The following is a 17,457-nucleotide window of genomic DNA, read 5'->3' as shown; positions in this document are numbered from 1 at the left end:
ATCTAGATACTGCTGCTTTTCTTTCATGGATGGTAATATCGACATTGGGTTTTGACCAAAAGACCTTTCATGGATGGTACTATCGACATTGGGTTTTGACCAAAAGACCTTTCATGGATGACAATATCGACATTGGGTTTTGACCAAAAGACCTTTCATGGATGACAATATTGACATTGGGTTTTGACCAAAAGACCTTTCATGGATGGTAATATGGACATTGGGTTTTGACCAAAAGACCTTTCATGGATGACAATATCGACATTGGGTTTTGACCAAAAGACCTTTCATGGATGGTAATATAGACATTGGGTTTCCACCAAAAGACCTATATGGATGGCAATATCAACATTGGGTTTTGACCAAAAGACCTTTCATGGATGGTAATATCGACATTGGGTATTGACCAAAAGACCTTTCATGGATGGCAATATCGACATTGGGTTTTGACCAAAAGACCTTTCATGGATGGCAATATCGACATTGGGTTTTGACCAAAAGACCTTTCATGGATGGCAATATCGACATTGGGTTTTGACCAAAAGACCTTTCATGGATGGCAATATCAACATTGGGTTTTGACCAAAAGACCTTTCATGGATGGCAATATCAACATTGGGTTTTGACCAAAAGACCTTTCATGGATGGCAATATTGACATTGGGTTTTGACCAAAAGACCTTTCATGGATGGCAATATTGACATTGGGTTTTGACCAAAAGACCTTTCATGGATGGTAATATTGGCAGCAGGTATTGGCCAAAAGACCTTTTATGGTGAAGTATACTTGGTTCTAAATGAAAATGATGCTTATCTGACATCCAACATGGCCACCACAATAGCCATCTTGAAGATCTTGTTATTGCTACTCCTTCAGGATGAATGGTCATTTCACCAAAAGTCATCTTATTATATCCCATTTATTCTGAAAGAAATTAATTTGGGTCTTATATACATGATAGTCACAATGGCTCCACAGCAAAGTCATATAGATAATGTGGGATTTTCACCAGAAGATTTTTTTATGATATATAGTTGGTTCTGTGTTAAATTTTACTTCCAATATGGCTGTTATTGTAGCCATTTTGAAAATCTAGATATTCATACTAGATGGATGGTCATCAGATTGCACTAGAATGACTTCTTATGTTTACTTGGTCCTAAATGGTCCTGATATCAAATGCAGCCTTCATGGCAGCCATCTTCAATCACTTGTCAATCCTGTCATCCAGAATGGATGCTTATATTCACATCAAGTTCTTCACCAAAAGATGATGATATCTAGTTTGTCTTAAATGAAAATGATGTTGGTCTTACATCCATTATGGCTGCCACAGTAACTACTTTGAGTCTGTTATGGCTCAAAAGTATCAGGGACAATTAAAATATTCAGCAGTTAAAAAGAAGAATGGTCATTATCTTGGATTCCTGAAAATTATTTTTGTCCAGTGGAGTGTGAGTCCCATAAAGAAAAGGGATTATTGTGAGATCAGTTTGGCCTTAAATGACATTGGTGCTTATCCAAGTTGATGCTGGTGGCCATCTGGAAAATCTCATCACTGGTCGTTTTTAAGAGATGGTCCTATTTAAATATGGTGTTCACTTCAACACTTCTAAGTAAATGAAAGTGATGCCAATGTGCCTTACCAACATTTTATAAATCACATGACAGCTCCACTCCAGAATGTAAAAATAAACATCTTGAAAATCTTGTTATCTCTACTTCATCAGAATGGAAGGTTATGTCAGCATGAAATTTCACCAGAAGACTTCTTATCATGTCTTCTTGGTCCTAAATGAAAATGGTTCCAATCTGACCTCTAGTATGGCTACCATAGCAGTTGTCTTGAAAAAAACTTCTTATGGGGTCTAGTTTGTCACATTGAAAATTATTTTGATCTGATGTCTAAAATAACCTCAGTGGTGGCCATCTTGAAAATCTTGCTGTTACTGCTACTCTTGAATTTATGGTCATATCAACATGGGATTTTCACCAAAAGACTTCTTATAATGTCTAGTTGGTGCTGAATGAAAGTGGTGCTGATCTTACATTCAGTATGGCTAGCATGGCAGCCATATTGAAAATCTCATTATTGCTAGTCCTCCTGAATGAAAAGTCATGTCGAGTGTGTGTGTGTGATTTGTATTTTTAATGTAGCTTTAACAATTTTTCAGTTATATCACTATGATGTCTGCAGTGTGATGGTTTATAGTAATGTCTAGCACTGGGGCATCATGCCGCAGACATGTAGCATGATGTCCCAACCAGGCACATTATCCTGACACCAGGCCAACTGGTCCAAACACTTACCTCTTAATGCTGAGTGCCAAGTGAGGCAGCTGTAAGTACCATTGTTGTAAGTCTTTGGTATGACTTGGCCAGGGATCGAACCCATGACCCATGACCTCCTGCATCCAATTTAGACGCTCTTACCACTAGGCCACTGGAGCAGTCAAAAAGTCATATAGAAATGGGGTTTGTAGTTGGTCATACATGAAAATGATGCCAGTCTGACTTGTAATATGGCCACTGTGGCAGCCATCTTGAACATTTTAATATTGCTGCTCTTGAACTTTTGTCAGATTAAGTTGGCTTTTTGCTAGAAGTCATTGTATGATGTCTAGTTGGTCCTTAATGAAATGATTCTGCCCTGACCTCCAAAATAGCCACCACTGTGGTCATCTTTACAATCTTTTTATTGATACTCCACCAAGAATGATTGTCATATCAACATATGGTTTTCACCAAAAGACTTTTTAAGATATCTAGTTTGTCCACAATGAAAATTGTGCCAATCTTGCACCCACAATGGCCATCTTGAAATCTTGTAATATCTACTCCTTCTGAATTATTGGTCATATTGATATTGGGTTGTCACCAAAAGGCTTACCATGATGTCTAATTGGTCTTAAATGAAAATAGCGTTGATCTTACATCCAATATCATCACCAAACTACTTGAAGATCTTGTTATCATTAAAAAATATCAGATGGTTTCAACAGTCAGCAGTTCAAAAGAAGAAAGAGTCTGATCTGCTGTTCCTCCAAATTCTTTTTGGCCTTAGTCCTGTTGAGGAACTTGTTACTTTTTGGCCTTAGTCCTGTTGAGGAACTGGTTACTTTTTGGCTCTAGTCCTGTTGAGGAACTCGTTACTTTTAGATTTCATTAAACTGAGAATGTAGTTAGATCTTCACATTGAAGCAAGTTCACTGATCTTCTATCCATGATGTCAGGTTTAATGTCAGAGGTCAGGACAAAGAAATTTTGTACTTAACTTACAAGTACCTTGTGAACATGCTAATTCAATCATAAGAAAACAGTTCTGCTACTGAGTTTGGTATTCTGGAGATTTTTAAGAATATTAGAGATGGTTTCATTACACAACAATTAAAAGAAATGGGATTTACCTTGCATTCCTTTCAATTCTATTTGGCTATTATATCTCTCGCTAAGAAGGATTCTTTTTTACTTTTGATCCAAAGACATGATTAGCTTAGATTTTGTAACTAGATGCTGTTGAGGCATTGTCTTGTGAATCTGTAGATAGGGTAATAGTTTGTCATACATTTCTTTTGTCTCATTAGGTGTAATGAAGGTGAAGGACTTGAAATCCCTGTACAAAGCTTCGGACAAGATCGGCAGCTTCATCCTGAGCCTGCTAAACAAGTTTGAGGTGGCACTACAATATGACAAGGAACATCTGATATTGCCTTCCCTCCTTCCCACTGCCAAGGACCTGGAGTCCCCAGAAACCAGGAAAGAAAATGTCAAGGTCAGTAATGGAACAGATATACAGTGGAAACTCTCTTTAGAGATCACCTATGGGAATCCCAAAAATGTGATCTTTGAAGATATGCAGTCTTTTAAAACAAGTTGCATCTTCAGATTAATCAGATTTAGATTATATTTTTTGTTATCAAGTGGTCACTTTTGACTTGTTATTGCATGATGACACTTTTTGATGCCAATCCTTTACTACACAGTGCAATGAAATTCATGACAGATCTGATTAATGCTACCAGAATTAAGCCTTTATACCCAGTGCTACCAAAATTAAGCCTTTATACCCAATGCTGCTAAAAATTAAGCCTTTATACCCAGTGCTACCAAAATTAAGCCTTTATACCCAATGCTACCAATTAAGCCATTATACCCGGTGCTACCAAAATTAAGCCTTTATACCCAGTGCTATGAAAATTAAGCATTTATACCCAGTGCTGCTAAAAATTAAGCCTTTATACTCAGTGCTACCAACATTAAGCCTTTATACCCAGTGCTACCAAAATTAAGCCTTTATACCCAGTGCTGCCAAAATTAAGCCTTTATACTCAGTGCTACCAACATTAAGCCTTTATACCCAGTGCTACCAAAATTAAGCCTTTATACCCAGTGCTGCCAAAATTAAGCCTTTATACTCAGTGCTACCAACATTAAGCCTTTATACCCAGTGCTACCAAAATTAAGCCTTTATACCCAGTGCTACCAAAATTAAGCCTTTATACCTGGTGCTACCAGAATTAAGCCTTTATACCCAGTGCTGCTAAAAATTAAGCCTTTATACCCAGTGCTACCAAAATTAAGCCTTTATACCCAGTGCTACCAAAATTAAGCCTTATACCCAGTGCTACCAAAATTAAGCCTTTATACCCAGTGCTACCAAAATTAAGCCTTTATACCCAGTGCTACCAAAATTAAGCCTTATACCCAGTGCTACCAGAATTAAGCCTTTATACCCAGTGCTGCTAAAAATTAAGCCTTATACCCAGTGCTACCAAAATTAAGCCTTTATACCCAGTGCTACCAAAATTAAGCCTTTATACCCAGTGCTACCAAAATTAAGCCTTATACCCAGTGCTACCAAAATTAAGCCTTTATACCCAGTGCTACCAAAATTAAGCCTTATACCCAGTGCTACCAAAATTAAGCCTTTATACCCAGTGCTACCAAAATTAAGCCTTTATACCCAGTGCTACCAAAATTAAGCCTTTATACCCAGTGCTACCAAAATTAAGCCTTTATACCCAGTGCTACCAAAATTAAGCCTTTATACCCAATGCTACCAATTAAGCCTTTATACCTGGTGCTACCAAAATTAAGCCTTTATACCCAGTGCTACGAAAATTAAGCATTTATACCCAATGCTACCAACATGAAGCCTTTATACCTGGTGCTACCAGAATTAAGCCTTTATACCCAGTGCTACCAAAATTAAGCTTTTATACCCAGTGCTACCAACATTAAGCCTTTATACCCAGTGCTACCAACATTAAACCTTTATACCTGGTGCTACCAAAATTAAGCCTTTATACCCAGTGCTGCCAAAATTAAGCCTTTATACCCAGTGCTGCCAAAATTAAGCCTTTATACTCAGTGCTACCAACATTAAGCCTTTATACCCAGTGCTACCAAAATTAAGCCTTATACCCAGTGCTACCAGACTTAAGCCTTTATACCCAATGCTACCAGACTTAAGCCTTTATACCCAGTGCTACCAAAATTAAGCATTATACCCAGTGCTGCCAAAATTAAGCCTTTATACCCAATGCTACCAGACTTAAGCCTTTATACCCAGTGCTACCAAAATTAAGCCTTTATACCCAGTGCTGCCAAAATTAAAACTTTATACCCAGTGCTGCCAAAATTAAGCCTTTATACCCAGTGCTACCAACATTAAGCCTTTATACCTGGTGCTACCAGAATTAAGCCTTTATACCCAGTGCTACCAAAATTAAGCCTTTATACCCAATGCTACCAACATTAAGCCTTTATGCCTGGTGCTACCAGAATTAAGCCTTTATACCCAGTGCTACGAAAATTAAGCATTTATACCCAATGCTACCAACATGAAGCCTTTATACCTGGTGCTACCAAAATTAAGCCTTTATACCCAGTGCTACCAAAATTAAGCATTATACCCAGTGCTGCCAAAATTAAGCCTTTATACCCAATGCTACCAGACTTAAGCCTTTATACCCAGTGCTACCAAAATTAAGCCTTTATACCCAGTGCTGCCAAAATTAAAACTTTATACCCAATGCTACCAAAATTAAGCCTTTATACCCAGTGCTACCAAAATTAAGCCTTTATACCCAGTGCTGCCAAAATTAAGCCTTTATACCCAGTGCTGCCAAAATTAAGCCTTTATACCCAGTGCTACCAAAATTAAGCATTATACCCAGTGCTGCCAAAATTAAGCCTTTATACCCAATGCTACCAGACTTAAGCCTTTATACCCAGTGCTACCAAAATTAAGCCTTTATACCCAGTGCTGCCAAAATTAAAACTTTATACCCAGTGCTGCCAAAATTAAGCCTTTATACCCAGTGCTACCAACATTAAGCCTTTATACCTGGTGCTACCAGAATTAAGCCTTTATACCCAGTGCTACCAAAATTAAGCCTTTATACCCAGTGCTACCAAAATTAAGCATTATACCCAGTGCTGCCAAAATTAAGCCTTTATACCCAATGCTACCAGACTTAAGCCTTTATACCCAGTGCTACCAAAATTAAGCCTTTATACCCAGTGCTGCCAAAATTAAAACTTTATACCCAATGCTACCAAAATTAAGCCTTTATACCCAGTGCTACCAAAATTAAGCCTTTATACCCAGTGCTGCCAAAATTAAGCCTTTATACCCAGTGCTGCCAAAATTAAGCCTTTATACCCAGTGCTACCAAAATTAAGCATTATACCCAGTGCTGCCAAAATTAAGCCTTTATACCCAATGCTACCAGACTTAAGCCTTTATACCCAGTGCTACCAAAATTAAGCCTTTATACCCAGTGCTGCCAAAATTAAAACTTTATACCCAGTGCTGCCAAAATTAAGCCTTTATACCCAGTGCTACCAACATTAAGCCTTTATACCTGGTGCTACCAGAATTAAGCCTTTATACCCAGTGCTACCAAAATTAAGCCTTTATACCCAATGCTACCAACATTAAGCCTTTATGCCTGGTGCTACCAGAATTAAGCCTTTATACCCAGTGCTACCAAAATTAAGCCTTTATACCCAGTGCTGCCAAAATTAAGCTTTTATACCCAGTGCTACCAACATTAAGCCTTTATACCCAGTGCTGCCAAAATTAAGCCTTTATACCCAGTGCTGCCAAAATTAAGCCTTTATACCCAGTGCTACCAACATTAAGCCTTTATACTCAGTGCTATGAAAATTAAGCATTTATACCCAGTGCTACCAACATTAAGCCTTTATACCTGGTGCTACCAGAATTAAGCCTTTATACCCAGAGCTACCAAAATTAAGCCTTTATACCCAGTGTTGCCAAAATTAAAACTTTATACCCAGTGCTACCAAAATTAAGCCTTTATACCCAGTGCTACCAACATTAAGCCTTTATACCAGGTGCTACCAGAATTAAGCCTTTATACCCAGTGCTACGAAAATTAAGCCATTATACCCAATGCTACCAACATTAAGCCTTTATACCCAGTGCTACCAAAATTAAGCCTTTATACCCAGTGCTGCCAAAATTAAGCCTTTATACCCAGTGCTGCCAAAATTAAGCCTTTATACCCAATGCTACCAACATTAAGCCTTTATACCCAGTGCTGCCAAAATTTAAACTTTATACCCAGTGCTGCCAAAATTAAGCCTTTATACCCAGTGCTACCAACATTAAGCCTTTATACCTGGTGCTACCAGAATTAAGCCTTTATACCCAGTGCTACCAAAATTAAGCCTTTATACCCAATGCTACCAACATTAAGCCTTTATGCCTGGTGCTACCAGAATTAAGCCTTTATACCCAGTGCTACCAAAATTAAGCCTTTATACCCAGTGCTGCCAAAATTAAAACTTTATACCCAGTGCTGCCAAAATTAAGCCTTTATACCCAGTGCTACCAACATTAAGCCTTTATACCTGGTGCTACCAGAATTAAGCCTTTATACCCAGTGCTATGAAAATTAAGCCTTTATACCCAATGCTACCAACATTAAGCCTTTATACCCAGTGCTACCAAAATTAAGCCTTTATACCCAGTGCTGCCAAAATTAAGCCTTTATACCCAGTGCTGCCAAAATTAAGCCTTTATACCCAGTGCTACCAACATTAAGCCTTTATACCCAGTGCTACGAAAATTAAGCATTTATACCCAATGCTACCAACATTAAGCCTTTATACCTGGTGCTACCAGAATTAAGCCTTTATACCCAGTGCTACCAAAATTAAGCCTTTATACCCAGTGCTGCCAAAATTAAGCCTTTATACTCAGTGCTACCAACATTAAGCCTTTATACCCAGTGCTACCAAAATTAAGCCTTTATACCCAGTGCTACCAAAATTAAGCCTTTATACCTGGTGCTACCAGAATTAAGCCTTTATACCCAGTGCTGCTAAAAATTAAGCCTTTATACCCAGTGCTACCAAAATTAAGCCTTTATACCCAGTGCTACCAGAATTAAGCCTTTATACCCAGTGCTACCAAAATTAAGCCTTTATACCCAGTGCTGCCAAAATTAAGCCTTTATACTCAGTGCTACCAACATTAAGCCTTATACCCAGTGCTGCCAAAATTAAGCCTTTATACCCAGTGCTACCAACATTAAGCCTTTATACCCAGTGCTACCAAAATTAAGCCTTATACCCAGTGCTGCCAAAATTAAGCCTTTATACCCAGTGCTACCAACATTAAGCCTTTATACCCAGTGCTACCAAAATTAAGCCTTATACCCAGTGCTTGGAGAATCTAGAAAGTAAGTATACAGCAAATTATTAGTTTAATCACAGAATTAAATCAACTGCACAGTTCTCGTTAAATCCATCCACTACATGTAACAGCATGTCCACAATGTAAACGTGTTCTACATTCTACTCTTGTGATGTGAATTCATTTGAAATTTTGAATAGTGCATTGGAAATAGATTTCATAATATACACAGGAATACACCATTCTTTGAACCAGTGGATTTAATTGTTACAAAGATTTCACCAAATTAGAGGAAGAGTGGAGCAAACTCTTGTAATTTTTCATTTTAAAGGAGATGTGCCTGTATAGTTGGATTTTACTTGCTACGTCTACTTAAATTGGCCTAGATTTTGGTCTACCTGAGATAACAAATGGAACCATCTTGCTGGGGCAACCATCTAGATGAGACTATTCAATGGGAAATGATAATCTGTCAACAAGTTAAAGTTTTTAACAAACATCTGTGAGATGCCCCATCTTTAGCTTCCTTCACAGCTAGCTATTTTATTGTAACAGTAGTCTGTAAATTGACATAAAGTTACTTGTTTCCTGCAAAAGAAACTTTTGTGGCACAGTAGACTTGTTCAATCTGATCTTTTTGGAAAATGCAACTATCAGTCAGATTCCATTGCTTTTATTCAATTTTGGTACTGATTTCCTTTGATGAAGGGTGCATTGTTTTCAGTGAAGAATGTAGCTGGCTTGCTTTGATGAAGGGTGCATGCATTATTGAAGTTGCCGCAAAGGGTCAACTTTGGTTGACCAATCAGATGCCTGTTATTGTGAAAGAAACATTAAAATGGGGTGGCAAAATCAAATAATTGTAAAATACAGTATGGATTGGAACTGGCCATTTGTCAACATAAATGATAGAAAACAAAGGATTTTTTTAAGCTAGGACCTAGGGCTTCTTACAAAATATACATTTATTTTTTGTCTCGACATTGACATAAGCATGACAAATTTGGTAGTAATAATAGACCATGGCCTTGGTCTTTGCATTTTCATTGACATTGGCAACATATTGACTTAAGTGATGTCAATATGGGTGGCTAAGACTGTACATAGATATAAAAATATACTGAGGTATATGTGATACTTTATCATTTTAAGTTTCTTTTTTAGATACAATATCCAATCATACCTTAGGAGAGCTACTACTACCTCACAAATCCAAGTCTCCCAGGTTAAAAATCTTTAGCTGAAAAGCTAAAAGTTATCTTCCCACCTAGTTGGTGGTTGAGCATAATGATCCCCCCACCCCCCACTTGGTACAGGGATTGATGCCAGATTCCAAGAATATCCCAGTTGCTACTTCTGCTCATGCCAAGAAGTATGCTTTCATCACAAGAGACCTTGCAAAAGCCAGAATCTACTTGGAGGACATACAATTACAAGTTTGAGGAGTTTTTCATTTATAAGGAATGTATATTTTATAATTTCCAACTCTCTTCGTATGCCAACAAAGTTCTGCCTAACACTTCTCCTCGTCACACATTTAGTACTTGCACGGGTAGCCCATGTGACTTCACTTTAAGTTCGGGCTATAATTATTTTTTTTTAAGTGCATGCAAGTCTCTAGTGATTATTGAAAACTCTTAATATATGTGTACCTCCACTAAAAATGGGTACATACAGGTAAGTTTTCTATAACAAGGCATTCTTAGCATCTGGGCACCAAGCTTCATTGATTTTACTTGAGCCTTCCTACAGGTAGTATTGTAACTTATATTATAACTGGACACTTTAATGCATTATTTGCTTGTCTGCTATCACTAATTTCCAGGTACAGCATCATATGGTATAGTTTCATTGCCCTCATCAGGTCATCTGCTAGACATTCATAGTCATAAATATGACATTTGATTGTTTTTACCTGTATAGAACATTATTGGGATTTTTCATGCAGGCAATATTGTCTTGTAATGGATATTGTCACACCTACTTTGTTGGTATCTATTAATGGTGCCTAAATTTCATTTTATGTACAGGATTTTTGTGTGTAATATAGACACTTGTGCCTATTTCTGTATTGCTTCTGCTCTGGTCATACAAGTACAGGTAGGCTTTCTATACACAATTTACACAGTTGTGGCCTGATCATGGATGTTATTATAGGCAACACTTGAGTGATGTTTATCTGAATAGGCAATCCATTGGCCTTCCTGTGGGTAAGTTATACCTAGAATTGACTTTTCTTACGACATATAAGAGGTAATGGGAAAAGATACATTGCTTTCTACATCCACTTCGCATTCCAATCATGGCCTAAGATAAACTTGCAACCATCATAATTTATTCACCTCTTTAATGATAAGGTTAGTGGAATTTGCAGCATTTGCCACTTTGAAACAATCCTGAATGTCATTGAAAGAGTCAGAGGGAGGTTGATCATTTTCACCATCATACCACAAGACCATCCCTTTCTCAATGACATACATACAAGCCCCGCTTCCCCACCCTTATCACAGATCCCACTGAGGGGAAGGCTCCAGTCTTTTGTGGCTGATTGGGGAAGATTTACCATGATGTCATGGGGACCTAACAGTATTTCCTGGTTACTCTGTATCACATTCAGTGCATATACTAAGCTTTAAATCACAGCTCTTTCAGCTACAATGCAGCACAAATCAGTTGATCGTCAGCCTAAGTGCAGCCAAAACTTTATTGACTTTAAGTGTTCAATTTTAACATGCTTAACTTAGTATAACACCTATTATTGACTATATTAGGTGGAACTTCGATAATCTAAGCCAGATAATTAGAAAATCTAAGGTTTCTGACTCATAAATTGAAAAAGATTCAAATCATGATTGATTTGGCACAAAAGTAGTTTGCTCAGTATAAATAATTACTAAAAAAAATGTAATTTTGTCATGATTTTTACGGATTGTAGGAGGATTTGGTTGCTAAGGCAACTAACCATTTTAGCTCTTGCATGCTGAAAAAAAGTATTCCCAATGCTCGTCTAGTGTCCACAACAAAATTTTCCACTTTAAGAAAATTATTATTACAAAAGAAGTAACCTCCAAATGGATGTCAAATTACTCACATAATGGATTAATTCTATGCAAATGAAGTTGTTCAGGTCCTACACTGATGTGTAGTAAAGGTCCTACACTGATGTGTAGTAAAGGTCCTACACTGGTGTGTAGTAAAGGTTTAATCAATGCTAATCAGTTAATGCAGAACTGATCTGTGTTTTATGTTGTGACCTTGATTATTAGGGTTGAGCATCACGATGCAGGAGCATTGTAGTAATCAACTTTTCTGTCCATTTTGTCTACAGACTTATGTTTGGACCATAAATCTTGACAAATTTTGTGTAATCGTGATAGAACTTGATGTGCCTTTTGATGGCTTTGGTCTTATCAAATCCATTTTGGAAAGAGTTATGGTTCTTGACACTTAATTTCATAGCTTCATTTGGGATGTTGCTTGTAACTGGCATAGCTCAAGAACCATTCTGATGCATTTTGGAATGAATTGCAAAAAGTTCACATCAGAAACTTTGTAAAGTTCTATTATATCCTGAAAAATGTGAGCTGTGAATACCTGTTATCAATCATGCAGATTAAGTCGATTTCCTTTTGTGTGTTTCCAGATTCCCCTAAAGAGACCAGCAGAAATAACAAAGTGCAGTTTGATAAAGGCTCCTCTCTCTATTGGTAACTCCACATTCTACACCCAGGAAGTAGCAGTCCCAGTTGAGTCCAGTAAACCTAATACCATATTCCTCATCAAAACTGAGTGTTCTTTGAATGCAGCATTCTCCCACTGTAGATTGTATATTCTTACATACTTTCCAAGTGGTTTCTGGCCCAGGTTGATTACCAGACTTCTGGCAGATGACTTCATGTATCAGAATGTGTTAGAGTTATTTCCCTTTGAGTCTAAGCTTTTGCAGAACTGTGTGGATCTTCAAACTGCAGTACCATCATGGCGATGCTGGCAAACTGGACTGGAACTGGTGCATTTTGACAATGTTTTGTTACAAATCAAGGAAATACAAGGAGGATCTGCCACAGGAAGTGGAATTTGCGATTATTCAAGTCTGGAGATGATGTGCTACTTTGAAGAAGACTGGGCAAAACTGAACCTTAATGACAGTGCTGTTTTGGAAATCTCCTTTCCTATTGATAAAATTGTGTTCTTCTTTGGTGGAAGAGATAACTGGACACATCCCAACCTAAATTATGCATCAGTAGAACCTCAGAGACTTTTCCTAGAAGAGCAAGCTAAAGCAAAGATTCTTTCCAGAGTTGTGGAGCACATAGATAGTTTGCTGCAGGACTGGTATCCAGACATTGGAGAAGCTCGGTTTATCCAGAACTGCTGTGGCCGATACTTAGTTACCCGTGTTATTCCCTGCCCCCTTTGCCTGGAAAATGAGGTCAGGGAGCAAAGAGATGTCTGTAACAGCTGGGTTTATGTTGGGACAGGGGATGACAACAATCTAGTACACACAGTTAGCATAGGGGCATATGACCCAACACAGAACACATCTCAGGAACAAGAGGCTGTGAAGAATCGGTACTATTTTGTGTGAATAATATGCCTTGTTCTTTTACTGTAGTTATATAACTAGTGCTTCCATAGTGATATCAAATGCTTTTAAAGGCACAACTTAAGTTGTAGAGTTGCCTGTAAAGTGACAACTTGAAAGTCTTCTCAGAATTATAATGGATACTGGCAATAAACTACAGAGGTACTAAACAATACTTAACTAATCAGATATCCAGTAACTACTCATATATCTGGTAACTGCTCAGATATCCAGTAACTGCTCAAATATCCAGTAGCTGCTCAGATATCCAGTAACTATTCAGACATACAGTAACTGCTCAGATATCGAGGTCTTCAAAATTAATGGTCATCAAATCATCTTGAAGGTGTTATACTTAAGATTATGAAGGAGAGCATAGTATTTTTGGTTTATTCAGGCAACAGCATTAGTCATATGACTTCATATATCATTTAATGTCATGTTTGAAAAGATACTTTTTTATTTTGTATTGACATTGATTTTCACCATTGATCTGGTAATTATTATTTCATTTTTCTGCAGGAAAAAAAGGGTTATATATTCATTTTTGGTGGAGAGATGTATCTTGAACACATTTGCTGGAAGAGATGAGATCTGTCTAAAGCATGGCAGTGTATCCCCAACATTCATGATGACAGAAGATGGTATCAACAGAGTTTTGTATGCAGCACCAGATGTGGTCAGTCAGATTTCTTACAAATTGGCTCAAATCTAGTATGATTTCAGCAGATATGCCATAGTCTTATAAAACTTTAATTTTTTGTTCATTTAAGTTTTCTTTTGTTCTAGGTACATAAGGATTAAAAGCTGCTTATGTTCTTCTAGTATATGATATACTTGTAGGTCAGGATATCCAAATTTACTAGTGAGGACTAACTTGATATGTTGAAGACTTCATCAGTTTTATTTAGACTTGGTGTACATACTAGAATATACAGAAATCTTTAGTCCGCATTCTCATGCATTACAAAATGAGAGTGGTTAATTTTCAGATTTCTTCTTTAAATATGTTACCTAATCATAATATCTTAGGAGAACTTCTACTACTTTGCAAATCCAACCCCTCCCCCCAACACTTTTTGCTAAAAGAAGCTAACAATTATCTTTCCACCTGAGTGGTGGTTGGGCACAGTGATAAAGGGGTTGGTGCCAAATCCCACAAATATCTCAGCTTCTGCTTCCATTTGTGCAAAGCAACATGCTTTCATCATGAGGGACCTTTCAAAAATCCTCATCTAAATTTCTGAAAATTCTGTGCTTACAAGTTGGAGTCTTCATTTCAAAAGGGAAGTATACTCCTATGTTTCCAACTTTTCTTTCTTTCCTATAATGATAAAGTTCTGCCTTTACAATTATCTCTTTGCCCTCACTTAATAGTATTACATACTTGCACAGGTTGCCTATGCAACTTCACAATAGTTCTGGCTATAGTTTTAATTATATGTACATGCAGTCTGTAGTGGATTTAGAAAACTCTTAACATATGTATCATTTCTGTTACACCTGGATACATACAGGTAAGTTTTCTATCCCAATACAGTCTAGGCTTCTGTGCACCAAGGTAATGTACATGCCATCTTTGAGCCTTCCTACATGTAGTATTGGGAATTTGATATTATATATTGATGCTTCATTGCCTTCATTAGGCCATCTGCTAGCACTATTTCAAATTCTTATACATGACACTTTACTGATTTTACCTGTATAGAATGTCATTGGGCCTTTTCCCACAGGTAAAATTGTCTCATAATGATGATGTAGCACCTGCTTCATTAGTATCAATAATGGTGCTTCAGTTCCTTTTTTCAATGTGCAGATGTTTGTGTGTAATATCAAAAATGTATCTTTCTGTATAGCTTCCGCTCTGGTCAGATAAGTACAGTTAAGCTTTCTACACATGGTTTACTCATTAGCATCCACTTCATGCACGTTACTATAAGTGACGCTTGAGAGATTTTTATCTGTATAGACAATAAATAATTGGCCTTCTTACAGGTAAGCCGTTACTAGAATTGATTATTTGCACTCCAGCCTGTAAATGTACGTACTATAAGCAATGCTTGTGTGATTCTGCCTATGGGTTATTTGTGACTAGAATTGATTATTTGCACTCCAGCCTGTAAATGTACGTACTATAAGCAATGCTCATGTGATTCTGCCTATGGGTTATTTGTGACTAGAATTCATTATTTAGCATCCTCTTTCTACTTATTAGTTCTGAGACTATAATTTATCTGTACAGGTCAAGTGCACCCTCTACAGGTATTTATCATAGCAGGTAACCCTGCATGAATTCTTATTTAAAAAGAAAGATGTGTATAGTGCCTGCTCTGTTTTCTCTTGTAGATTTAGACCATGGGCGAGACCAGTCTGGCAACCAGACAATATGTATAGCTCTCTGGTTGTTATCCCTTAAATACATGTCGGACTTGAATGTTATGGATAGAAGTCAATGGGATGAAAAAATCTGCTTGCATGCAAGGCTTCGAGTCACATCTTTTCTTGATGGAGAGCAGCAACAGGCATCAGTTACAGTCTTGCATATCAGAATTATGGACCGGATACACGGGTCAATATCTTATACCTTGTCCCAATCTCAAGAACTGGACAGCGTCATGCCAGCCAAGATGACTGTGTTCTTTCATGACTGAACTTGGTCATATAACTCTGATTGCATTGGGCCATGACCACAGTTGTTCATACAGTACCAGCCACCAGAAAATGAACTCGTCCAGTTTCATAACTTGCATATGGTGCCCAGTTTAGTGCCGTAATGCTCAAGAATGCACTTCATGAAATCAGCTTTACATGGATCATTTTATCCACATAGTATATTCCAGTGTATGATGTTCATTTTGGGGCCTGAGATTTCAAGAGATGTCTCTTCTCTTGCCCTCACACCTCTGTCATCCAAGAAGCTCTGCTTAGCAGTACATTAGAAGTAATGGGATGTAACTTATCAGTGCTACAAGTGTAGTTGGCTACCATCATTGACATTCTTCTCCAACTACTTCGCAGGTTGATCAGGAGACGTAAGTTGTACTACCTTGATCAATAAATGTATTTTAAGAGCATAGACTTGTAACAATAATAAATCTGACAAGGTTCTCCCCACACAGATGACCTGCTTCCATTTCGACTGGACCAGGCCATATACAAGTGGTTATAGGATCCACAACCACAACATACATATGATTAGTCACAGTATCAGTTCAGGGCACTCCATGACTTTAGTCCTGTGGACTAGGTATCACATTCAAAGTCTCTACTAAGAGTTCTTCTCCTACAACGTATCACTCATCAGTTGGTCTAAGCACATTCAATCAGCTGATATGCTCTTGGGTTTGCAGTGGAATGCAACAACTGCCATTGTGGAGGCTACATAATCTCCTTGTAAGCAAGAACATCAACCTCATACCACTTCAAGATTCAGCCCACTGGGTCAGGAATCAATCTTAAAATATAATGTTTGTTGCCCAGGAATGAGAACTGAATTCATGCAATGGTAGGCTCCTTGGCAAGCCATCTGTTAGAGAATTTTCTTGCTGCCCAAGATTTGCACAATGTGGTATCAGATGTCTTAGTCCTTGATCGCTTTATTGGGCACCCATAACAATGTTTACATGGTCTAAGTGGAGACCAAACCTGTGATCACTGGGCCAGCCTTCACAATCTGTAACAATACAAGGTTGCATCTCAAAGGCAGGAAAACCATTGTGGACTTGAATCAGCAGTATTTCTGCAAACACAACCTCCTATAATCACAATTGCTACAGATGCGAACACAGAGGTTTGGGTGAGCAGGTCTCCTACCATTTTGGACTACCATAGGAGAATGGTCCCCTCAGGATCATTATTACATGTCAATCATTGGTGGATGGAGAACCTATGGGAATGGAGTTCTCTTTCTGTTTGATAACTACCCTGTTGTGACACGTTTCAAACAGCAAATGGAGCAGGTACTCAGACCTTGGTATTCTTGTTTGGGATTTTCTAAAGTGATGTCCTCATAAACAGTCCATGCTTAAGTTAAGCTGGTTCATATATTGGCAGACTCATGGTTCTGCAAGAAGGAAGTAACATAAACAGAATGGTTTCTTCATCCCTCAGTCTTCACTGAATAGACACTAAATGGGATCGACCTATGATTGACCTATGGGTGACAAGGTGGAATGCCAAAACCTCGGGCTTTGTCTCACTG

The 17,457-nt window shown here is 37.8% G+C and overlaps 1 protein-coding gene across 2 annotated transcripts in view; it reads left to right on the top strand.

Moving 5' to 3' along the window:
• Window positions 1-17,457, top strand: part of LOC149802891 (leucine-rich repeat serine/threonine-protein kinase 1-like) — a 148,005-nt gene that overhangs the window by 78,307 nt on the left and 52,241 nt on the right. For both annotated transcript variants that reach the window (XM_089952359.1, XM_089952360.1), the window contains exons 19-21: window positions 3,585-3,772; window positions 12,315-13,243; window positions 13,779-13,935. In XM_089952359.1, coding sequence (XP_089808485.1) covers window positions 3,585-3,772; window positions 12,315-13,243; window positions 13,779-13,935 — 1,274 coding nt within the window. The remainder of the gene's footprint in view (window positions 1-3,584; window positions 3,773-12,314; window positions 13,244-13,778; window positions 13,936-17,457) is intronic.

This window comes from Sinohyriopsis cumingii, chromosome 3 (assembly GCF_028554795.1).
Source record: "Sinohyriopsis cumingii isolate HCF-2022 chromosome 3, ASM2855479v2, whole genome shotgun sequence".
Taxonomy (NCBI): domain Eukaryota; kingdom Metazoa; phylum Mollusca; class Bivalvia; order Unionida; family Unionidae; genus Sinohyriopsis; species Sinohyriopsis cumingii.
Note: the sequence above shows the minus strand (reverse complement) of the source record. Positions and strands in the feature narration are given on the sequence as shown.